Below are 25,402 nucleotides of genomic sequence, written 5' to 3' on the forward strand. Positions count from 1 at the left end.
AATGGTAGTAGATTAAATTGTAATCTTACTGGCTTATGGAACCGTTGAATATATATGCCTAAAATGTAGTAAGTACAAACTAAAAAAAAGAAAAAAAGAAAAAATAGGGCATCATATTTAAAAAATAAGTACAGCAATAATAATGTATTCCTGCAGAAAATACACTAAACTCACAAAGAGTGAAAAAAAATGAAAAAATAACAAATCAAGAATTAATATGGATCTCGCAAGTCTGATCACTTGCACTGCAAACTTTTGAGCGTCTTTGATGACAAATCAAATGCAATGGTACAATCCATGGTGGAAGATTTCTTCTTCTTCATTATCAACATAAGTTCAACCTTTCCTGTCAACTTAGCCGCGCTGTTGAGAGTCAACACCCCGCTGCTCAATTCACTGCCAAGATTGGAACCGCTTAATGCACTCGAACTCAAGCTCACATCCACGTTCATTTTTTTGGTGGAAAGCATTCCAGCCTTGCTCTTTGGAATAACTACTTGCCCAACAGCCGCGCCTTGGTACAGAAACGTGACAGTGCTTGCATCAAACTTGTAAGGACCCCAGTTTGTGTTTTTCACCTTGATTTGGGTTGTGAATTTTGTGTCGAATGAAGGCGTTGCTGGGACGGAGTTGAGTTCTTGGACGTTGATGTTGCCTAGCCTGACCTTAGGGGTCTTAACTTTCATGACAGTGAGACTGATCACAGTTATGACAATGATCTGAAACACAATGAAAACACCGACATAAATGGCCAACTTGATTCTCTTCTTGCGTTTGAGCTCATCGGCTGATTGCAAAGACTCTGCATCACCTCTCTGGTAACCATTTGCCGGTGCCAAGGGATAGGCCTGGTTGGTTTTCTCAGCCATGTTTCTTTTGTTTTCTGGTATGAAATGGGGTGGAAACTTTCCCTGCTTTTGTTTTGTGGGTTCGGTTTTCTTGGATTAAAGTTGATAGCGGAGGGAGTTGTTTGTGGAAATATTGGAAGAGTAGCGTGCTATATATAGTGTTTGGAGTTTGGCCCATTTTCAATGAGTTAAGAGGGGGAATGTATTTCCAGGAAATCGCGAGTTGGGGTAAGAATTTTATTGCTGACGCCAAACGCGTCCAAAGCCGAATGTGAAAACTTACTTTTGACTTCTAGATGATGGATGAGTTTTGAGAGGACTTTTAGCATATTAATCATCAAGAGAAGCTTCGATTCTATCCGTTGGCATACACCACATCTCCCAAATGGCAGGTGAGATTGTGAACCATTACTCTATAATAATCACCCTTCACTAATCAAATTGTTTATAGTATTATCATGATTTATATCTTCTTAATTTGATTGATTCTGTTGTCCAATAAGGTTTCCTCTTCAATTTATTGCTCGTAACCATTACAAGCAAGAAGTTCAAAACTCTTGAAGACTGAGAGTTTTGGTCCTTTAGAGCAGAGGGATTAATATAAAATATGAAGATAATAGATGCGAATACAAAGCTATCACTACTACTACTACAAAAAAAAAAAAAAAAAAAAAAACTTTGCGTGACGAAATAAGATTTGCTGTACAAAGTATGAATTCATCGCTCAAAGCCTTGCGCGTCGTTAATGGTTCATCGCGTAAAGCTCTTGAAGATAGGGTTTGTACGACGAAAATTAATCTTCGTCACACAAAGTTTTTGGTTTTTTTTATATTTTATTAAATGGAATTAATTTAATATTTTGGGCCACAAAAATTCTTTTATTATTTCTCGTATTTTAATTTAATTACAGTAACTGTTTGCACGACGAAATATTTGGTAGCGCAAGATTTTTCGATTTTTTAATTTAATTTAAATTAATTGTATGACTTTATTTTTTAATTGCTTTAATTTAAAAATTCACAATAAACAATACAAAGAATCATAATTCAACAAGATGATTTTCGACTGAAATAGAGAAATCAAGACGAATAAATGGGCTTAGCAACACTCTTTGTATTTATAGAACCTTGTTGAATCAATGCTATATGTTTGAAGTGGCCTCTTTAAAAGTTCCCTAAATATTACAGATATAGAAGGTTCGAAGATTCTTTTTTATTGAATTTGTAATCGTACTTCATAATTAAAGTCTAAGTCGATCGGAAACTATTTGGTAAAATCACGGGCGGAGCTAATGCATGCCTACATTTAGGTCTGGCAAATGGGTCGTATATGTCGTTTTCATGTTGTTTTCGTGTAACACATGTTATCTTAACGAGTCGTGTCGTGTCACATCCGTTATCTTAACGGGTCCTTAACAGGTCGGGTCAAATGGGTAAAGTGACCCGACCCATTATGACCTATTATGACCCGTTAAGAATTTTTTTTTTTTCTTCTTAAATTTGCACATACCACACATTGCCACATAAATATTACTTCAAAACATTAAAACATATTTGTCCTTTAAATGCTACATCTACACTCGAAAATAAGAGCCTAATTAACAAACATTCATACACTAACATCCATACACTACTAGTCTATTACAAAATATTAAATGTGCAAGGATATGCAAAATGAAAGAGTTTTTGTTTTCAAGGTTGTGAAGCATTTCTCAAAAGTTTAAACCTTATCAATGGAACTCAAAGCTTGCATGTTATTCCTTTTACAAAATCCTCAATTTTCATCAATCATCATGACATAAGATTTTGTGGTATCCACTAGTGTAAATATTTTAAATTGAAGATCAAATTCATTCATGGTATTCATATAGCGTCAAGGAGTGTAGCTGTAAACAATCATCAAAATCAGAGTTAAAATAACTGTTAAATTGTGATTTTTAGTTGACAACCATGGAAAAGTTTTGTTTCGTTACTTGATCTTTGAATGTTTGTTTTTTGCAATTTTTGGCTTACGATATCTTGAAGTATATACAAATAAGTTTGACGGTTGGATCGTTGAAATTAGTTTCGCCGAATGCATATTCCATCAAAACGATATATTCACTAACATTTAGAGTTTATTTATACTTTCATTAAGTATAACTAGTGTAAATATTTTAAATTGAAGAATGAATTCATTCATTGTATTCATATAGGGTCAAGGAGTATAGCTGTAAAAAAATCATCAAAATCAGAGTTAAAATAACCGTTAAATCATGATATTTTGTTGATAACCGTCGAAAAGTTTTGTCCCGTTACTTGATCTCTGAATGTTTATTTTTTTGCACTTTTTGGCTTATGCGATCTTGAAGTATATACAAACATGTTTGACGGTTAGATCGTTGAAACTAGTTTCGTAAAATGTGTATCTCATCAAAACAATAGATTCACTAACACTGAAGAGTTTATTCATACTTTCATTAAGTATAGTATAAGATTTTGTAGTATCAACAAATGTAAATATTTTAAATTGAAGATCGAGTTCATTCATTGTATTCATATAGGGTCAAGGAGTAGCTGTAAAAAAATCAGTAAAATCGGAGTTAAAATAACCGTTAAATCGTGATTTTTTGTTTATAACCGTAAAAAAGTTTTGTCCTGTTACTTGATCTCTGAATGTTTGTTTTCTACAATTTTTGGCGTATGCGATCTCAAAGTATATACAAACATGTTTGACGGTTGGATCGTTGAAAATAGTTTTGTAGAATGCGTATCCATCAAAACAATAGATTCATTAACACTTAAGAGTTTATTCATACTTTCACGAAGTATAAATAAGATTTTGTGGTATCCACTACTGTAAATATTTTAAATTGAAGATCGAGTTCATTCATTGTATTCGTATAGGGTCAAGGAGTGTAACTGTAAAAAAACATCAAAATCGAAGTTAAAATAACCGTCAAATCATGATTTTTCGTTGATAACCGTCGACAAGTTTTGTCCCATTACTTGATCTCTGAATACTTGTTTTTTGCGATTTTTTGCGTATGAAATCTTGAAGCATACACAACCAAGTTTTACGGTTGGATGATTGAAATTACTTTCGTAGAATGCGTATCTCATCAAAACGATAGATTCACTAACAATTAGAGTTTATTTATACTTTCATTAAGTATAACATAAGATTTTGTGGTATTCACTATTATCAATATTTTAAATTGAAGATTAAATTCATTCATTGTATTCATATAGGGTTAAGAAGTGTAGCTGTAAAAAATTATCAAAATCAGAGTTAAAATAACTGTTAAATCGTGATTTTTTGTTGATAACCGTCGAAAAGTTTTGTTCCGTTACTTGATCTCTGAATGTTTTTTTTTTTTTTTTTGCAATTTTTGGCTTATGCAATCTCGAAGTATATACAAACACATTTGACGATTAGATTGTTGAAACTAGTTTCGAAAAATGTGTATCCCATCAAAACAATAGATTCACTAATACTTAAGAGTTTATTCATACTTTCATTAAGTTTAACATAAGATTTTGTGGTATCCACTAGTGTAAATATTTTAAATTGAAGATCGAGTTCATTCATTGCATTCATATAGGGTCAATGAGTGTAGCTGTAAAAAATCATCAAAATCAGAGTTAAAATAACCGTTAATTGTGATTTTTCGTTTATAACCGTCGAAACGTTTTGTCCCGTTACTCGATCTCTGTATGTTTGTTTTACACAATTTTTGGCGTATGGGATCTTGAAGTATATACAAACATGTTTAACTGTTGGATCGTTGAAACTAGTTTCATAGAATGCGTATCCCATCAAAACAATAAATTTACTAACACTTAAAAGTTTATTCATACTTTCATCAAGTATAACATAAAATTTGGTGGTATCCACGAGTGTAAATGTCTTAAATTGAAGATCGGGTTCATTCATTGTATTCGTATAGGGTCAAAGAGTGTAGCTATAAAAAATCATCAAAATCGAAGTTAAAATAACAGTTAAATCATGATTTTTCCTTGATAAGCGTTGAAATATTTTGTTCCTTTACTTGATCTCTGAATGTTTTTTTTTTGTGATTTTTGGCGTATGCGATCTTGAAGCATACACAAACAAGTTTGACGGTTGGATCGTTGAAATTAGTTTCGTAGAATGCGTAACCCATCAAAACGATAGATTCACTAACATTTAGAGTTTATTTATACTTTCATTAAGTATAACATAAGATTTTGTGGTATCCACTAGTGTCAATATTTTAAATTGAAGATCAAATTCATTCATTGTATTCATATAGGGTCAAGGAGTATAGCTGTAAAAAATCGTCAAAATTGGAGTTAAAATAACCGTTAAATCGTGATTTTTCGTTTATAATCGTAAAAAAGTTTTGTCCCAGTACTTGATCTCTGAATGTTTATTTTTTGCAATTTTTGGCATATGCGATGTCAAAGTACATACAAACATGTTTGAAGGTTGGATCGTTGAAACTAGTTTCGTAGAATGCGTATCCCATCAAAACAATAGATTCACTAACACTTAAAAGTTTATTCATACTTTCATTAAGTATAACTAGTGTAAATATTTTAAATTGAAGATCGAGTTAATTCATTGTATTCATATAGGGTCAAGAAGTATAGCTGTAAAAAATCATCAAAATTGGAGTGAAAATATCCGTTACATTGTGATTTTTCGTTGATAACCGTCGAAAAATTTTGTTCCGTTGATCTCTGAATATTTGTTTTTTTACGATTTTTTGCTGATGCTATCTTGAAGTATATACAAACAAGTTTGACGGTTAGATCGTTAAAATTAGTTTCGTAGAATTCGTATCTCATAAAGTTCAATGTGGTATGTGTGTGTATATATATACATATATTTATTAAGTAGATTTAAATTTATTTATTTTGTACATATAACACTTAAGAATTGAATGGTATGTATATTTAAGCCGATCCAATGGTCACCAATTTTTAATATTTAATTTAATATATATATATATATATATATATATATATATATAATTAGTATAGTTTTGAGCGGTATAAAATTGTTAAATTAATATATATAATTATTATAGTATTTTTTAGGGTTATAACCCACGTGTATACCCAAACCAACATGTTATCTTAATAAGTGCTTATCAGGTTACCCGATAACAACCCGATTCGTTATCGTGTTGACCCGAACACCTGTTAATTTCGTGTCATGTCGTGTCGTGCCAGGTCTACCTACATTGCCTAGTGCGGGCAGCTGCACTCACTTGGAAAAATAGTGCAACCTTTGTCCCATTATTTGGAGTGGCAAATTGAAAATTATACCTGTTAGCGTAGTAAAACCTCCACTTAGAAAAGTAGAGCAGGATTTGTCCCAATTGTAATTTTATAATTTAACTATATTTTGGTGGTCTTCTTATAAAAAAAAAAAAAAAATATATATATATATATATATATATATATATATATATATATATACTTTGGTTGATTTTCTTTACACCCCATATAAGTAAAATTCTGACTCCGTCACTAATAAAAATCAGCCATAGTAAAGCAAATGACAACATCAACGAATTAAAAAATCCAATAGCTAGACTTGATCACTCGCAAAGATGTAGAGTACAATTACTAACTCTAATGCCAAGTAGCAACTCTGTTTTCACTTGCATTGCAAACTTTTGAGCGTCTTGGCTGACAGATCAAATGCAATGGTGCAGTCCATGGTGGAAGACTTCTTCTTCTTCATTATAAGCATCAGTTCAACCTTTCCAGTCACCTTAGCCGCACTGTTGAGGGTCAATACCCCGCTGCTCAATTCACTGCCAAGATTGGAACCGCTTAATGCACTCGAACTCAAGCTCACCTCGACATTCATTTTTTTGGTGGAAAGCATTCCAGCCATAGTCTTTGGAAAAACTACTTGCCCAACAGCCGCGCCTTGGTACAAAAACGTGACAGTGTTAGCATCAAACTTGTAAGGACCCGAGTTTGTGTTTTTCACCTTGATTTGGGTTGTGAATTTTGTGTCGAATGAAGGTGTCGCCGGGACGGAATTGAGTTCTTGGACGTCGATGTTGCCTAGCCTGACCTTAGGGGTCTTAACTTTCATGACAGTGAGACTGATCACAGTTATGATAATAATCTGAAACACAATGAAAACACCGACATAAATGGCCAACTTGATTCTCTTCTTGCGTTTGAGCTCATCGGTTGATTGCAAAGACTCTGCATCACTTCTCTGGTAACCATTTGCCGGTGCCAAGGGATAGGCCTGGTTGGTTTTCTCAGCCATGTTTCTTTTTGTTTTCTGGTATGAAATGGGGAGGAAACTTTTGTTGGAAAATTTAATAATAATAATATTATATTAAATTTATTAATTGAATGGAAATTAGAAGTGGAACCTTTTGGTAGAAAGATGTGTTTACTCAAATGAAGAGTTGCAACTTTTGACTCTTCATGAATAGTCACATGTTTTCTAAAGAGGTATCTCACATTCTATAAATAGGGAAGCCCCCTATAATCACAAAATAACTTTTCATTATTTACATAACACATAGAGTGCACTCAATATTAGAGAGTCTCATTAAGTCTATATGAGAGAGTTTTCAACACAATAGTGATTCATGGAACCTTGTGATTTGGAGTGTTACTATTACAAGGACGTGGTCTTTGTATCTTGAGAGATAGAGACATGTGCCGATCAAACATGAGCACCGTAGTGAGGCGTAAACTTGTCTTAAGGACAAAGTGTTCAACATTTGCCTCAACCGTATTTTTTAGGTTTTTCTAATCCATTATATCATGTTCATTTAACATTGGTTACTCATGTGCATGCATTATTGTGATATATAATTGCATGAATTATTTCTTGATTTTCTATGCGATTTATTATAGCAATTAGACCTTAATTTTTCCAACAAGTTTGCCTGCTTTTGTTTTGTCGGTAAGGTTTTCTTGGATTAAACTTGATAATGGAGGGAGTTGTTTGTGGAAATATTGGAAAAGTAGCGTGCTATATATAGTGTTTAGAGTTTGGCCTATTTTCAATGAGTTAAGAGGGAGAATGTATTTCCAGGAAATCGCGAGTTGGGGCAAGAATTTTATTGCTAACGCCAACGCGTCCAAAGCGGAATGTGAAAACTTATTTTTGACTTCTAGATGATGGATGAGTTTTGAGAGGACTTTTAGCATATTACATATTAACAGAAGCTTTGATTCTGTCCGTTGACATACACCAAATCTCCCATGGCAGGTGAGATTGTGAACCATTACTCTATAATAATCACCCTTCACTAATGAAATTGTTAATAGTATTATCAAAATTTATATTTTCTTAATTTTGACTTATTCTGTTGTCTAGGTTCGTCTTCAATTTATTGCTCGTAACCATTACAAGCAAGAAGTTCAAAACTCTTGAAGATTGAGAGTTTTGGTCGTTTAAAGCCGAGGGATTAATATAAATTATGAAGATAATAGATGTGAATACAAAGCTGTCACTACTATAAAAATAAACTTTGCGCGACGAAATAAGATTGGTTGTGCAAAGTATGAATTCATTACTCAAAACCTTGCGCGACGAATTTTTTGTTGCTAATGATTCGTCGCTCAAAGTTTTTAGTTTTTTTTTAAATATATTTTATTTAATTAAATTAATTTAATATTTTACACGACGAAAATTGTTTTATTATTTCTCTTATTTTAATTTAATTATAGTAATTGTTTGCACGACGAAATATTTGGTAGCACAAGATTTTTCGAGTTTTTACTTGTTTTTAATTTAATTTAATTATATGACTTTACTTTTTAATTGCTTTAATTTAAATTGATACATTCAAAATAAAATTACATATGAAAAATATTGATCAAATTATCCATAATATATATTATATTTAAAATGTACATATAAATTAATAAAGTACAATAATAAAATCCTAATTCTCAACTTTCTCCGTCAAAGTCCCAACGATTCCCTATGAGAAACAAAACATGGTCAAATAACCAAAAAACAACATAAAATAATACCAAAAAATGGGCATAACCTCCCCTAAAATCGGCATACCCCAAATCTGACCTCAAACTCCCCATCACCTTGAACCTGACCCCAAACCCCATCCTAAACCCAAAATTAACTCCAAAAACACATTATTGAAAAAAAAAATTAGGGAGAAAATACCTTTACTCAAGATTGAGAGTGAATGAGAGATTGGGAGGAGGAGAGATTGTGAGACAGTGAAAGGAGATGGTGAGAGAGAGGAGAGAGTGAGTGAGTGAGTGAGAGATAAGACAGAGAGGAGAGATTGAGTGTGAGTAAGAGGAGTGAGTATGAGAGTAATGGTCGGATTTGGGTTGAGGGAAAGAGAAAGGAGTGGTAAGAGAATAGGGAGAGACATTGAGAAATTTGTAGAGGAGTTATTTTAGTTTTAAAAACCGTATCACTTTGTGCAACAAATAATACAATTTTGTGCAACGAAAGATTGGTCACGAAAAGTCTTAAAAAAAATTCCCGCGTCCCATTTTTGGCGCCCACCTAAATTTTTAGAAGGGAGACTTTGGATGCGGTCCTTAGTTATGAATATTCTTTGATTGAAACCTTGTTAGTTTTTAATTTTTGGTCGAGGTCATTGAAATCAATGTGATAATTTATTTCTATGTACGTTACTATATTTTTTTAAATTAAAAATTAGAAATTTTAGTTGTTTATATAAATGAGATTTTAAATAAAAAACCATAATTTGTGGGATTAAAAATATTAAAATATAAATATACTATAGTGTGTGTGTGTGTGTAAACATGGGTACATTCTTCAAAATCACAACAAAAAAAAAAAAAAAGATATTAGGCTTAATAACATTGGTAAATTTCTTCGATTAAACTTGACATGGATACATTTTAAAATCAAAGGAAAAAAATGTACCCATATAAGTTTAAAAATGGATTAGAAAAAAATTGAATACATTTTATGTAAAAAAATGGTACATTTTACATATAACAAATTGGTATATTTAAGAATGAGTACATTTTAAGATTAAAAAATTTTACATGAATGGGTACATATAATTAGCATGGGTACATTTATCAAAATAAAAAGTACAAATAAAAAAAATATATGGGTATAAATACAAATAAACTTTAAAAAATATGGGCACAAAAAGAAATTAATATATGGCTACAAATTAAAACTGAAAATAAAATTGGTATAAATTAAAAAAGAATTACAAATTAAAAACTAAAACTAAAAATATATGATAAAAAATTTAGTCATAAATATAAATATGCTAATTGTATTTTTAACATTAAATGAATATATTTAGAGATTAAAAAATATTTTCTATATTGAAATAATTAATGATGTTATTCATACCAAGGATCTTGATTAAAAATTAAAAAGGAATAGAATTTTAATCAATGGAGTAGCAAAAGGAAGGATAATAACCTAATTTCTCCTTTTGAGGATTTTGTTCGATGAAAGGATTGGTTGCTCAAAATTTTGTGCGACGAAAGATTGGTCGTTTCAAAGTTTTAAAAAAAAAAATTCAAAATAATTTTCCCGAGTCCAATTTTCGGCACCCGCCCAAATTTAAGGATTTTGTTTGACGAAATAATATTAAATTTTGTTTCGTCGTGCAAAATTCATAAAAATAATTTGTAATATACAATTTAAAATAAATAAATAAAATAAACAAGGTTTACGCCACGAAAGATCAATATTCGTCGTGCAAAATTTAAAAAAAAATTAAAAAAAAATTATTTACAATTTAATATATAAATAAAATAAAATAAATAGGGTTTAGGTTGCGAAGTGTTGATTCATCAAGAAAATAAAATAATAAAAAATAAAAAATAAAAAAAATAGTGTTTAGATGACGAAATATTAATATTCATCACACAAAGTTTTTAAAAATTAATAAAATCTAAGAAAATAATTTTATTTTAGAATTTAAAATAAAAAAGAAAATAAATTGGCTTTAGGCACGAAATATTTGAATTTCGTCATGTAAAGGTTTTAAAAAAGAATTTTTATTTTATCTCCTTTGCTAATCAACTCGTAGACTTTCTCACCAAGGCTCTTCACAAATCATGTCATGGTTCGAACAGACTTGACCGGTATAGGAGGACTGCTACAATTGAAATAGTATCTCCAAATTCTTCTCCAGTATCATAGTTTTCCTTATATGATTGTAAATCCTAATTGTACTTATATGATTCTTGTCATAATAAGTTAGAAAACAAGACAAATGAATGGGCATAGCAACACTCGTTGTATTTGTAGAACCTTGTTGAATCAATGCTATGTTTTAAGTGGCCTCTTTTGTTAATGTGTAAATTGATGAATTGATTTAAGTAAATTACAAATATGTTTAGTGATGTCTCTTAGCTCATAGGCTAAGATTTAGTGATTCATTTTAAATATGCTAGTTGAGTCTCATAGGACTTGGTAGTATACAAATGTCTTAAGCTTAGTGGAGTATGAATTGGATGGCTGAGATTGAATTGAGGATATGTCTCTTTCTCTCTCTCCTCTAACGATTATTACATTAAAAAGTGTGTAAGCTCACAACCTGTGTGCATATTCCCTAAAAATATGGAAAACTTTCAAAGAGTACTCTCACTCTGAGTTTTAAGGAAGAAACATTCTTATTCTTCTTCTTTCTTCAATAAAACCGCTGTATTCTTCTTTATTCTCTCTAACATGGCCTCAGAGCCAGGTTGAGTCTGAACTTCTGGGCGTCGTGTTTGTGAAAGGGTGAGCTCAGATTCATAGCAAAAGCTCATTACAGTGATTCAAGTTCATATCAGTGATCGAGTCTAACATGGTTGGATCTGGAGGAAGAGAACTCAAAGCGCCAGTCTTTAATGGCGAGAATTTTGATTTCTGGCAAATCAAAATGAAGACCATTTTCCGATCACACGAACTGTGGGATCTAGTTAAAAATGGGTATGAAACTCCGGCGAAGAAGGAGGAGGAGCTCACGGAGGCAGAGAAGAAGCTGATGCGTGAGAATATGGTCAAGTATGCTAGAGCACTTGTAATCATCCAAGGTGCCGTCTCAGATCAAATTTTTCCAAGAATCGCAACCCAGAATAGTGCAAAGGCTGTGTGGGACATCCTGAAACAAGAATTTGTGGGTGATAAACAAGTAAGATCTGTGAAACTCCAAGGTCTTATAAGGGATTTTGAATACACTTACATGAATGATAATGAATCTCTCTCTGTGTATATTGCTAAACTGTTTGACCTGATCAACCAAATGAAAAGCTATGGTGAAGATCTGAGTAATCAAAGAATTGTTCAGAAGTTGTTAATCAGTCTACCTAAGTCTTATGATAGTATTGCAGCTGTGATAGAAAATACTAAGGACTTAGACACCATAGATGCACAGAATGTTGTTGATATCTTAAAAGGTTAAGAACAAAGGCTTGATAGACATGGGGAGAGTAGTATGGAGAAAGCATTTACTAGTTTGAATATTGCACCAAAGCCAAATAGGTTTAATGGTCAGCCAAACAGTAGTAAATACCAGAAAAATTTTAAGCAAAGAGGAAAACAGTGGAGTAACAAGGCTGATTGGGGCAATAAGGCTAGTTTCCTTGTGAAGAATGATACCAATAACACTGGGGAGGAGTGTAAATTCTGTGATAGACTTCACTATGGAGAGTGTTGGGTTAAGAACAAGGTCAAATGTCACAAGTGTAGCAAAATTGGTCATATTGCAAGATACTACAATATAAACAAGGTTGTGCAACAGGTGAATTTTGCTAATTAGATAGAGGAAACTGGAAACCTATTTTATGCTAACCATTCTAGAGAAATGAAGAAAATTAGTGATGAATAGTACATAGATAGTGGATGTAGTAATCATATGACATCCAGGGAAGATTTACTTGTTGACATTGACAGACATGTGAAAGCCAAGGTCCAAGTAGGCACTGGAAACTTAGTTAAAGTGACTGGAAATGGGACACTGATTATTGAAACAATGAAGGGCAGAAGATATATAAGAGAAGTAATGCTTGTACCTGGTCTTACAGAGAATTTGCTCAGTGTAGGAAAAATGACAAAGCATGGTTACTTTCTTCTGTTTGGAGATTATAAGGTAAATGTGTTCGATGATAAATCTCTAAGAAATCTAGTGGTCAGTGTAAAATAGAAGGGAAACAGATGCTTTCCTCTAAATCTCAGTACCAACAAAGAACTTGCATTGAGAGTAAATGTGCAAGATGATGCAAAGTTATGGCATAAGCAGTTTGGGCATCTGAATTTTAGGAGTCTCAAGCGGTTGCAGAGTCAAGGAATGGAATTGGGGCTGCCTGAAATCCAAGACAGTGATGATGTATGTCAAGGCTGTGTATTTGGAAAGCATCACAGAGAGTCATTCCCTAAGGAGACCACATGGAGAGCACATGAACTATTGGAACTGATTCATTCTGATGTGTGTGCACCTATGCAGGTTCCAACCACAATTGGAAACAGATATTTCCTCACAATCATTGATGACTATTCAAGAATGTGTTAGATCTATTTTATGAGCAATAAATCAGAAGTGTTTGGAATATTTAAAAAGTTTAAAGCTATGGTTGAATTGCAAAGTGGTTATTCACTGAAGAAACTGAGAAGTGATAGGGGTGGAGAGTTTAATTCCACTGAGTTCAATGCATTCTGTGAGTTAATTGGGATGGAAAGACAACTCATTCTGTCATATACTCCACAGCAAAACGGAGTGGCAGAAAGGAAGAATAGGACAGTAGTGGAAATGGCTAAAAGTATGCTGTATGAGAAAGGACTACCATTTGAAGCTTATTAAACAGATGTCCTACAAGTGGATTGGATAGTGTCACACCATTTGAAGCTTACAGTGGAAGAAGACCTGGGATCAAACATCTCAAAGTATTTGGTGCTGTGTGTTATTCTCTTATACCTGGAGATTTAAGACACAAGCTGGAAGCATCAAGTGTCAAAGGAATCTTTATTGGATATGGAGCTTGTGATAAGGGATATAGAATTCTAAATCCATCTACCATGAAAGTGATCATATCCCGAGATGTAGTGTTTGATGAGAATGGAAAGTGGAATTGGGAAGAAAATAAAGTGAAAGAGATATGTGTTCCTTTAATTTCATCTGATTTTAGAAAAATAGATGATATTGAAGTTGGAGAGTCCTCTCAGTCATCATCTTCCATTTCTTGTGAAAGATTAAGTGCTCATGATGTATGTGCACAAACTCATTTTGTGGATACAGAAACTTTTGACTCAACTCCTTTGAAATGGAGAAACCTGAGTGAGATATATGAACATTGCAATCTGTACATTGTTGAACCTGAAAATTTTGAAGATGCTGCAAAGGATGAAGCTTGGAAAGTTGCTATGCAAGATGAAATTGATATGACAGAGAAGAATCAGACCTGGAACTTGGTGAATAGACCAACTGACAAACCTGTAATTGGAGTAAAGTGGGTATACAAGACCAAACTGAATCTAGATGGATCTGTGCAGAAAAACAAAGCAAGGTTGGTGGCTAAAGGATATGCACAGAAGCCTAATGTGGATTATAACGAGACATTTGCACATGTTGCAAGGTTGGACACTATACAAACATTGATTGCTCTAGCTGCAAAGAACAATTGGCAGTTATTTCAATTAGATGTTAAGTCTGCCTTCTTGAATGGTGTTCTTCAGGAGGAAGTGTATGTGGATCAGCCAGATGGATTTATTGTAGAAAGGGAAGAGAACAAAGTGTACAAGTTGAACAAGGCTCTTTATGGACTGAAACAAGCACCAAGGGCTTGGTACAGTGAAATTGATGCTTATTTTGAAGACTGTGGGTTCAAAAAGAGTGATAGTGAAGCAATTTTGTATACAAAAGGAGATAAGGATAAAGGAATACTCATTGTGTCAATTTATGTTGATGATATTATTTATACTGGCAGTAGCATTGAAATGATACAAGAATTCAAGGCTAATATGATGCATAAGTATGAAATGACAGATTTGGGTTTGCTACATCATTTTCTTGGAATGGGAGTTATGCAAACTGAAAGTAGTATTTTCATTCATCAAAAGAAGTATGCTACTTCTTTACTTGAGAAGTTTGGGTTACAGGATTGTAAATCTGTTAGTATTCCACTTGTTCCAGGTGATAAACTGAGAAAGAATGATGATAGTGGAGCAGTTGATGTAGCATAGTTCAGAAAAATTGTTGGCAGCTTGTTGTATCTCACTGCAACTAGACCAGATATCACGTATGCCTCTTGCTTACTAGCAAGATTTATGCATTGCTCAACTAATAAGCACTATGGAACTGCAAAAAGAGTGATGCGATACATACAAAGAACCTTAGACTATGGTTTGGAGTATAAGAAAGGTCAAGGAGTAATGTTGTTTGGATTCTATGACAGTGACTGGAGTGGATCAGAGGAGGATATGCGAAGTACTTCAGGGTATGCATTCTCTTTTGGAAGTGGGGTATTTTCTTGGTCCTCAGTCAAGCAACACTGTGTTGCATTATCCACTGCAGAAGCAGAGTACATCAGTGCAGCAGAAGCTACTGCACAGGCAACTTGGTTGAGCTTTGTGTTGGAAGATTTTGGTGAAACACAGACTGTGGCAACTCCGTTGAAATGTGATAGCACCTCTGCTATTGCAATTACTAAGAATCCCATTTTCCACCAGAAAACCAAGCACATCAATCGAAGGTATCATTTTATCAAGGAGGCTCTGCAGAATGAAATCATTGATTTCGTGTACTGTCCAACCAAAGATCAAGTTGAAGATATATTCACAAAGGCACTGGCCAAGGAGCAGTTTTGTTATCTCAGAGAGAAATTGGGAGTAAGATCAGTTCACAATTTAGAGGGAGTGTTAATGTGTAAATTGATGAATTGATTTAAGTAAATTACAAATATGTTTAGTGATGTGTCTTAGCTCATAGGCTAAGATTCAGTGATTCATTTTAAATATGTTAGTTGAGTCTCATAGGACTTGGTAGTATACAAATGTCTTAAGCTTAGTGGAGTATGAATTGGTTGGTTGAGATTGAATTGAGGATCTGTCTCTTTCTCTCTCTCCTCCAACGATTATTACATTAAAAAGTGTGTGAGCTCACAATCTGTGTGAGAAGCATATTCCTTGAAAAAATGGAGAACTTTCAGAGAGCACTCTCGCACTGAGTTTCAAGGAAGAAACATTCTTCTTCTTCTTCTCTTCTTCTTTCTTCAATAAAACAGCTGTATTCTTCTTTATTCTCTCTAACATCTTTAGAAGTTTCCTTAATAATAACGATATAAAAAGTTCGAAGTTTTTTTTTTTATTTTTTTATTTTTTTTTATTAATTGAAATTGTAATCGGAAATTGTTTGGTAAAAATCACGGGCGGAGCTAATGCATGCCTAGTATGTGCAGGCTGTGCAGCTGCGCTCACTTGGAAAAATAATGCAGGCTTTGTTCGATTAATTTTGGAGTGGCAAATTATAGAACCTGAGCGTAGTAAAACCTCCACTTAGAAAAGTAGTGGAGGCTTTGTCCCAATTTGTAATTTCATAATTTAACTATATTTATGAGTAATTAAAATTTTGGCTCTGTTACTGATAAAATTCAGCCTTAGTAAAACAAATGGCAACTTCAAGTGATTCAAAAACCAAAAGTAGCATTATGAACAACAAATATACGTATAGGAAATATAAAGATCAACGAATTAAAAAATCCAATAACTACTCATGATCACTCCCAAAGATGTAGAGTACTAGTACTAACTCTAATGCCAAGTAGCTAATCTGTTTTCACTTGCATTGCAAACTTTTGAGCGTCTTGGCTGACAGATCAAATGCAATGGTGCAGTCCATGGTGGAAGACTTCTTCTTCTTCATTATAAGCATCAGTTCAACCTTTCCAGTCACTTTAGCCGCACTGTTAAGAGTCAACACCCCGCTGCTCAATTCACTGCCAAGATTGGAACCACTTAATGCACTCGAACTCAAGCTCACCTCGACATTCATTTTTTTGGTGGAAAGCATTCCAGCCTTGCTCTTTGGAATAACTACTTGCCCAACAGCCGCGCCTTGGTGCAAAAACGTGACAGTGCTTGCATCAAACTTGTAAGGACCCCAGTTTGTATTTTTCACCTTGATTTGGGTTGTGAATTTTGTATCGAATGAAGGTGTTGCCAGGACAGAGTTGAGTTCTTGGACGTTGATGTTGCCTAGCCTGACCTTAGGAGTCTTAACTTTCATGACAGTGAGACTGATCACAGTTATGACAATGATCTGAAACACAATGAAAACACCAACATAAATGGCCAACTTGATTCTCTTCTTGCGTTTGAGCTCATCGGCTGATTGCAAAGACTCTGCATCACTTCTCTGGTAACCATTTTCCTGTGCCAAGGGATAGGCCTGGTTGGTTTTCTCAGCCATGTTTCTTTTGTTTTCTGGTATGCAATGGGGAGGAAACTTTCCCTACCTTTGTTTCGTGGGTTCGGTTTTCTTGGATTGAACTTGATAGTGGAGGGAGTTGTTTGTGGAATTATTGGAAGAGTAGCGTGCTATATATAGTGTTTGAAGTTTGGCCTATTTTCAATGAGTTAAGAGGGGGAATGTATTTCCAGGAAATCGCGAGTTAGGGTAGAATTTTATTGCTGACGCCAAACGCGTCCAAAGCCGAATGTGAAAACTTACTTTTGACTTCTAGATGATGGATGAGTTTTGAGAGGACTTTTAGCATATTAATCATCAAGAGAAGCTTCGATTCTATCCGTTGGCATACACCACATCTCCCAAATGGCAGGTGAGATTGTGAACCATTACTCTATAATAATCACCCTTCACTAATCAAATTGTTTATAGTATTATCAACATTTATATTTTCTTAATTTTACTGATTCTGTTGTCCAATAAGGTTTCCTCTTCAATTATTGCTTGTGTGACACGCCCCGATCCCGATATTTCCCCGAATACTAGGATAGGCACGTGCTGGCCGACACCCGAGGGTGACGAAAGCCATTTATTAAGTGCAAATGCTGAAAACAACGGATATATAAGACTTATAAATATAAAAGAATAAAGAATATGCATTTAAGGAACGTGTTCAGAGCATACAACTAACTAGAACATCGAAAGAAATAATATAAATTGGAGTGAACAAAAGAATGGATCCTACACCGAAAGGACTCGAAGATGCTGAAGCGGAAGTGCCTGGATGTCAGGATTGTACGCCTCGATTCTAAGTCCTGAAGGGGGCGCAAAACAAACATGAGTGGACCAAGTTGATATATATATAGTAAAACAGTTATCAACGTACTAACCCCCAGGTTTTATGAAAACACATATATAATGATAAACATAGGTTTTCCAAAACCTAGCATGCCGTGCAATATCTCAAATCATAACTTGTATATATAATAATCACTAGTGAATTGTCCGATAACCCCCAGGCCCCATGCCGACTCCCCGTCTCTGAGCAGACAATCAGAGGAAAATACACTTCAGGCCCCATGCCGGCTCCCCATCCCTGTGCTAAATAGCCAAAGGAAACATACTCCAGGCCCTATGCCAACACCAAACCGTCGCCCGGGACGGACCGGAATCTATCCCTACGTCCCGTAGCGGAAAGGACCACTAGGTAAGTACAAAACCACTGAACATATTTATATTGAAAAACAACTTCGTAGTATAAAGTCATCCATCATCTATACTACAAAGAGGTGTTCTAAACATGTTCTAAATATCATATCGTCATCCATCGGATATTCTATAAGGACATGGGTTATAGGAAAAATAGTAATAATTCAATCTAGCCTCAGTAAGCATACTATCTCATAAAGTACTTCATAAAACATAAGTATTAAATCATGCTTTTCATGTATGCATTTCTATTAATAAAACATGCATTTTTAGAAGGGGTCCACTCACCGTACACCGATGATGCAAAGCTGTACCAAAAAGGTATAGCGGAATCACCGTTAATAATTTCACCTATTCACATAAAGGAGTACCTTTGGTCAAACTCTATTCAAACTAAGTCAACAGTCAACTGGTCAGAGGTCAAAGTCAATTGGGCTTTGAATTGGGTTGGGCTGAAAAGGGCCTTAAAGGTTTTGAGGAAAAGGGCTTTCAGCCCCTTAACAGAAAATGGCCCAAAGGGCCCTAAATTCCTAAAACAGAAAATAAAATAAATAAAAACCTTAAAAGGTTTTTGGGTTGGGTCATGGGCCACATGCCCTAAACATAAACGGCCCGAGGGCCTTTGGGTCCTAAAACAATAACAATTAAATTAAATTAAAAAAAATAATTAAAAGGATATGGGTTAGGATTTGGGCTTCCCCACCACACGGGCCTAAGGCCCTCTTGCTACAGGAACCGGCCTGGAAGGCCTGGCCTCACCGGAGCACCACCACCGGAGCTTCACAGCTCCGGCCGACTTCCACACACAACCCTAGACTTCGATCTAGGTACCAAAACGAAGAGCAAGACGAGGGGAGAATTTCTATACCTTCCTTTCGTCGTGGAACGACCGGAGATGGCCGGAATAACCCCCGAGGTCGCCGGAGTTGGGTGTGCTTACACCCGGCTTCGATTTCGTCCTATAACCTCCAAAAATCACGAATTAACTCCAATTAAACCTCAATCTCGCAAGAATCAAGGACGAAAAGAGAGAATTAGGGGCTTACCTAACCGGAGATTGAAAAATCTCGCCGGAGCTCCTTTTCCGGTTCTCTGGGGTCGCGGGAACGAGAGGGAGAGAGAGAGAGAGCAGGACGCGGTGATGAAGGGTGATGGGCTTCCTCGCGTGGGGAGATGGGTGCGTGCGTGTGTGCGCGGTGCAGAGAAGAGGGAGAGAAGTGAGAGATGAGAGAGAGCCGAGAGGGAGAGACATGAAGAAAGAAAAGAAAAACAAAAAAAAGAAGAAGAAAGAAGGGAGTTCACGGGGGGGAAAGAGAGAAGAAAGAGAAATTAGTTGGGGGGCTGCCACGTGGCAGATTTAGAAAGAAAAGGGATCCAATGCTTTGGATCCTGATTTGGTAGACAAAAAAGATGAAATTGATATATTTAAAACATTTAGGGGTAATTAAAAACATAAATCTTTATAATTAGGGGGCAGGTGTTACAATCTTCCCCCCTTATAAAAATTTCGTCCCCGAAATTTAAAATTACTACTAAACTGAAATACTCTAAAATAGTAAGAAGAATATATATATATATATATATATATATATATATATATATATAAAGAGAAATCTAGTGAGAGTGGGTGCATCAAAGAGAATATGTCACACCGTCGCGAGCGGGTTGCAAAATCCTCTATCATGCCTCCAAACTCTTACTTTCATCCCCATCAGTGTAAAAATAGAAAACATACTTTAATAAGATATAAGGTCAAAAACATATATTGACGTAAGGTCAAAAATAAGTACATAAAATACGATAACGTCAAAATAGAGATATACTAACATATAGGTCGAAAACTCGAGCTGAACTTAAAATTGAAAATGGAAAACACTTTCCTCTAAACATTTGTAACAACAAAAACAAATAACTAAAGTAAAGGAAGTTAAAATACTTATACTGAAAACCAAAACTGAAAATGGAAATGGGTCTCGCCCAAGAATTCGTAACTTCACATACTCCGAGAAAAGATGTCTTTGGGTCGAGCCCCAAGAATATCAATTCTTAATCTGCATCAGCTGCTGTAGACGAATCTTCTTGTCCACTTGCTTAACGAACCCAACGAATAAGTTATCGATACAACAGTCGGCCGCCCGTGATATCGATCATATATTTGTTGTCTCGATAAGCAAGCAGTAATTTCCTGATGGTGCACAATTTCACATGTCGTAAATTCGATCCTCCGAATACAAGCTCGCACAACTCCTCTAACAACCAATGTTGCATGTAGCAACTTTCGTACCATGCCGCAACAAGTGCCATACTCAAACCGAACAAAATACGAACTGTCGTCGTAAAACTTTATCCAGCACCAAGCATCCTATCCTCCTCAGTTCTTCCAAATGTGACCAACTACTCCAGAGTATCACTAGTAAAGAACCCATTTGAAAATTGTACCTTGGGATTCAAGAGAAGTGGCTACCATGTTAGTAATAGACCCAAAAGCTCGAACCAAGCAAGCAGAAAACGAGAAGTCATCTTCCTCAACACGCAGTATCTCTTGGGAGTTGTTCTAATGCCCAATCCACTTCTCCATTTTTGCTTAGTTGCAGACTTCTAGTCAAACAAAGTCAAAGTTGGAGGAAAGAAGAAGGACTCTCAAGTGATCAACGTAAAAACCCCATAAGAGCACACCCCATTCAATAGAAGTTTAAAGATCTTCCGATTCTCACCTCAACAGCACTGTGGTGACATTCCAGAGTGCACCAAACAGATCTGCTATAAGTGTTTCGACAACCACGTATTCATAACAATAAGGTTCAGAAGTGAAGCAGTGGAAATATACGTTGAGACGAACACATATCATCATAAAAAAGGTCTACCAGAGTAAGATATGATAGTTATGAATGGTAGCAACATAATGAGTGGTGACCATTCAATTCAGCATGAAGATAGTGATGCAATATGCTATTCATCTGCACCACAACCTTTCACCAGTATCTTACCAAAAGACGACTCAAACTTCACATCCTCGAGGAACTCTTTCTGGTAAGTCTGGTAAGCTTGTCAAAATATTATGCTCCCAACATTCCTGCCCAAATCGATGAAAATTGAGCGCACACTTCCGCCAAATCGATCAATCGTGAATTCCTCATTGATTGAGCGAGAAACCATGTCGAGAAGGCTAAAAGAACACTCAAGAATTTGAGAGTCAAAACAAGTTTATTAAAACTGGAGCACAAGATATTGCGATTTGAACGAGAAACCATGCCGAGAACAAACGTTTTTTTTTTTTTACACCCTCCGTATAATATCCCGGCATGATCTGGTTCACATTGAGAAACAAACAAGTGAAGGAAAATGAAGATGCAGAAATAGAAGTCACTGTTTATGATTATTTGGCTAATCATCACCATAAGGTTGACGGGTTTCTTAGCCAAAAGGGAAACAGGTCTAAGCTCAAAGAATAGTTAACAACTGCTTATAAGATTTGACGAGGCCAAAGACATTTCGAGATTCACAATACTTTGTGAGAGCTGTTTCAAAGTTCATAAATTAAACATAGAACCTTCGAATCAACAGAATGACGAAGAAGAAAGATACAAAGCAGCCTGCGTACGCATGCAGTGACACGATTGGCTACCTTAAAGTGATGCCCGTGAGCAAACCAAAGCTCAATGAGTCTAGAGAATTTTATAGCAAAGCTCGATCTTCATACAATGATGAATATGGTAGAGTATCAAGCCATTACGCTGAAAATTACAAGGTTAAACAGTTAGTGGACAAGAGCACTAGTCAGTTGGGCCACAAGCAAGAGGCTAAGTTCACCTTTACGTAAAAGTGCGTGGACAAGGAGTTAGGGTTTACCGCCGAGTACCAGACCCCGGTGAAATTCAAGGAGTCTAATTATCCAAACAAGACTGGATCTTCATCATCCAAGTCCAACTACCATAACAACAAGAATTGTAACTCCATTTAGGGAAATTGATGGGAATAGCATCTGCTACCGAGGAGTTTCCCAAGAAAAGTAATTAATGCGAACGAAGTCAACACTCAAAGAATTTGGTATGAAACTGACGGTCAAAGGTTAATGAACTTGATTTCGTCATTGGAATAAGCAAGAAGGTTATCAATAGAACAATCGACAAAGATTCATTCTAAAGATTCACACGAATGTCCTCAATGGAAACGAGTCTGAGAACATTGATTTTCTCCCAAGATTTCGATGCAAAGTCGACTCCGCCCGCAATTCCTAAGGAACGCATGTTGCAGAGTGGCATCGCCATTTCGAATTTACAACTAGTCTTGACCAGACTTCCTCAAACTGAGATTTCTAAAACACGTCGCTTCCAAGTAACACCGACTATGCCCGTCATTCCCAAGGAATGCACGTCGTAGAGTATCAATCTGAAGCTGAAAGTCGTCCAACAAATCAAACACGTCACCGATGAGGCACAATCCCGACACGAATTTTCTTATATTTCAACCGGAATGTGACAATTCAAACAGAGAAAAGCTCGCACAACTGTGCCGAATGACATCAAATCTAGAAGTCCTGACATCCAAATGATGTCAAAACCGACACACTACTTTAGTAAGAGAATATCCTAAGTATGCTCTGAACAAACCACGCTCTGATACCAATCTGACACGCCCCGATCCCGATATTTCCCCGAATACTAGGATAGGCACGTGCTGGCCGACACCCGAGGGTGACGAAAGCCATTTATTAAGTGCAAATGCTGAAAACAACGGATATATAAGACTTATAAATATAAAAGAATAAAGAATATGCATTTAAGGAACGTGTTCAGAGCATACAACTAACTAGAACATCGAAAGAAATAATATAAATTGGAGTGAACAAAAGAATGGATCCTACACCGAAAGGACTCGAAGATGCTGAAGCGGAAGTGCCTGGATGTCAGGATTGTACGCCTCGATTCTAAGTCCTGAAGGGGGCGCAAAACAAACATGAGTGGACCAAGTTGATATATATATAGTAAAACAGTTATCAACGTACTAACCCCCAGGTTTTATGAAAACACATATATAATGATAAACATAGGTTTTCCAAAACCTAGCATGCCGTGCAATATCTCAAATCATAACTTGTATATATAATAATCACTAGTGAATTGTCCGATAACCCCCAGGCCCCATGCCGACTCCCCGTCTCTGAGCAGACAATCAGAGGAAAATACACTTCAGGCCCCATGCCGGCTCCCCATCCCTGTGCTAAATAGCCAAAGGAAACATACTCCAGGCCCTATGCCAACACCAAACCGTCGCCCGGGACGGACCGGAATCTATCCCTACGTCCCGTAGCGGAAAGGACCACTAGGTAAGTACAAAACCACTGAACATATTTATATTGAAAAACAACTTCGTAGTATAAAGTCATCCATCATCTATACTACAAAGAGGTGTTCTAAACATGTTCTAAATATCATATCGTCATCCATCGGATATTCTATAAGGACATGGGTTATAGGAAAAATAGTAATAATTCAATCTAGCCTCAGTAAGCATACTATCTCATAAAGTACTTCATAAAACATAAGTATTAAATCATGCTTTTCATGTATGCATTTCTATTAATAAAACATGCATTTTTAGAAGGGGTCCACTCACCGTACACCGATGATGCAAAGCTGTACCAAAAAGGTATAGCGGAATCACCGTTAATAATTTCACCTATTCACATAAAGGAGTACCTTTGGTCAAACTCTATTCAAACGATTGAATTTGGGAAAACGGACTTCAAAAACGAGTCCAGGACGTCGAAATTAGCCTAGGAGAGGTCCTGGACGAAACCTCGAAAAGTCAACTCAAAAAGTCAACGTTGATCGTTGACCGATCAAAGTCAAAGTCAACTCTGACCGTTGACCGTTGACTAAGTCAACAGTCAACTGGTCAGAGGTCAAAGTCAATTGGGCTTTGAATTGGGTTGGGCTGAAAAGGGCCTTAAAGGTTTTGAGGAAAAGGGCTTTCAGCCCCTTAACAGAAAATGGCCCAAAGGGCCCTAAATTCCTAAAACAGAAAATAAAATAAATAAAAACCTTAAAAGGTTTTTGGGTTGGGTCATGGGCCACAGGCCCTAAACATAAACGGCCCGAGGGCCTTTGGGTCCTAAAACAATAACAATTAAATTAAATTAAAAAAAATAATTAAAAGGATATGGGTTAGGATTTGGGCTTCCCCACCACACGGGCCTAAGGCCCTCTTGCTACAGGAACCGGCCTGGAAGGCCTGGCCTCACCGGAGCACCACCACCGAAGCTTCACAGCTCCGGCCGACTTCCACACACAACCCTAGACTTCGATCTAGGTACCAAAACAAAGAGCAAGACGAAGGGAGAATTTCTATACCTTCCTTTCGTCGTGGAACGACCGGAGATGGCCGGAATAACCCCCGAGGTCGCTGGAGTTGGGTGTGCTTACACCCGGCTTCGATTTCGTCCTATAACCTCCAAAAATCACGAATTAACTCCAATTAAACCTCAATCTCGCAAGAATCAAGGACGAAAAGAGAGAATTAGGGGCTTACCTAACCGGAGATTGAAAAATCTCGCCGGAGCTCCTTTTCCGGTTCTCTGGGGTCGCGGGAACGAGAGGGAGAGAGAGAGAGAGAGCAGGACGCGGTGATGAAGGGTGATGGGCTTCCTCGCGTGGGGAGATGGGTGCGTGCGTGTGTGCGCGGTGCAGAGAAGAGGGAGAGAAGTGAGAGATGAGAGAGAGCCGAGAGGGAGAGACATGAAGAAAGAAAAGAAAAACAAAAAAAAGAAGAAGAAAGAAGGGAGTTCACGGGGGGGAAAGAGAGAAGAAAGAGAAATTAGTTGGGGGGCTGCCACGTGGCAGATTTAGAAAGAAAAGGGATCCAATGCTTTGGATCCTGATTTGGTAGACAAAAAAGATGAAATTGATATATTTAAAACATTTAGGGGTAATTAAAAACATAAATCTTTATAATTAGGGGGCGGGTGTTACAT

The 25,402-nt window shown here is 35.9% G+C and overlaps 3 protein-coding genes and 2 long non-coding RNA genes across 6 annotated transcripts; all 5 read right to left on the reverse strand.

The window, feature by feature from the left end:
* Positions 1–236: 236 nt before the first annotated feature.
* On the reverse strand, positions 237–869 carry LOC139196865 (late embryogenesis abundant protein At1g64065-like). The gene has a single exon (XM_070823213.1). It carries the CDS (start codon positions 867–869, stop codon positions 237–239), a length of 633 nt encoding a protein of 210 aa, XP_070679314.1.
* A 5,607-nt stretch (positions 870–6,476) lies between these two features.
* Positions 6,477–7,109, reverse strand: LOC103445654 (late embryogenesis abundant protein At1g64065-like). The gene has a single exon (XM_008384698.1). It carries the CDS (start codon positions 7,107–7,109, stop codon positions 6,477–6,479), a length of 633 nt encoding a protein of 210 aa, XP_008382920.1.
* Positions 7,110–16,590: 9,481 nt separating this feature from the next.
* Positions 16,591–17,223, reverse strand: LOC103411521 (late embryogenesis abundant protein At1g64065-like). Its single transcript, XM_008350147.1, has one exon. It carries the CDS (start codon positions 17,221–17,223, stop codon positions 16,591–16,593), a length of 633 nt encoding a protein of 210 aa, XP_008348369.1.
* Positions 17,224–17,856: 633 nt separating this feature from the next.
* Positions 17,857–19,961, reverse strand: LOC108170636 (uncharacterized). The gene is made up of 3 exons (XR_011581795.1): positions 19,476–19,961; positions 18,718–19,388; positions 17,857–18,035 (listed from the first exon to the last, which is right to left on the reverse strand). It is a non-coding gene; the product is annotated as an uncharacterized lncRNA (long non-coding RNA).
* A 3,223-nt stretch (positions 19,962–23,184) lies between these two features.
* LOC139197049 (uncharacterized) lies at positions 23,185–25,364 on the reverse strand. Of its 2 annotated transcripts, XR_011582033.1 has the most exons (4): positions 24,961–25,364; positions 24,783–24,873; positions 24,046–24,108; positions 23,185–23,363 (listed from the first exon to the last, which is right to left on the reverse strand). It is a non-coding gene; the product is annotated as an uncharacterized lncRNA (long non-coding RNA). The 2 variants fall into 2 exon arrangements; XR_011582034.1 differs by lacking the exon at positions 24,046–24,108 and having other exon boundaries at positions 24,961–25,360.
* Positions 25,365–25,402: the final 38 nt, after the last annotated feature.

Source organism: Malus domestica, chromosome 06 (assembly GCF_042453785.1).
Source record: "Malus domestica chromosome 06, GDT2T_hap1".
NCBI classification, from domain to species: domain Eukaryota; kingdom Viridiplantae; phylum Streptophyta; class Magnoliopsida; order Rosales; family Rosaceae; genus Malus; species Malus domestica.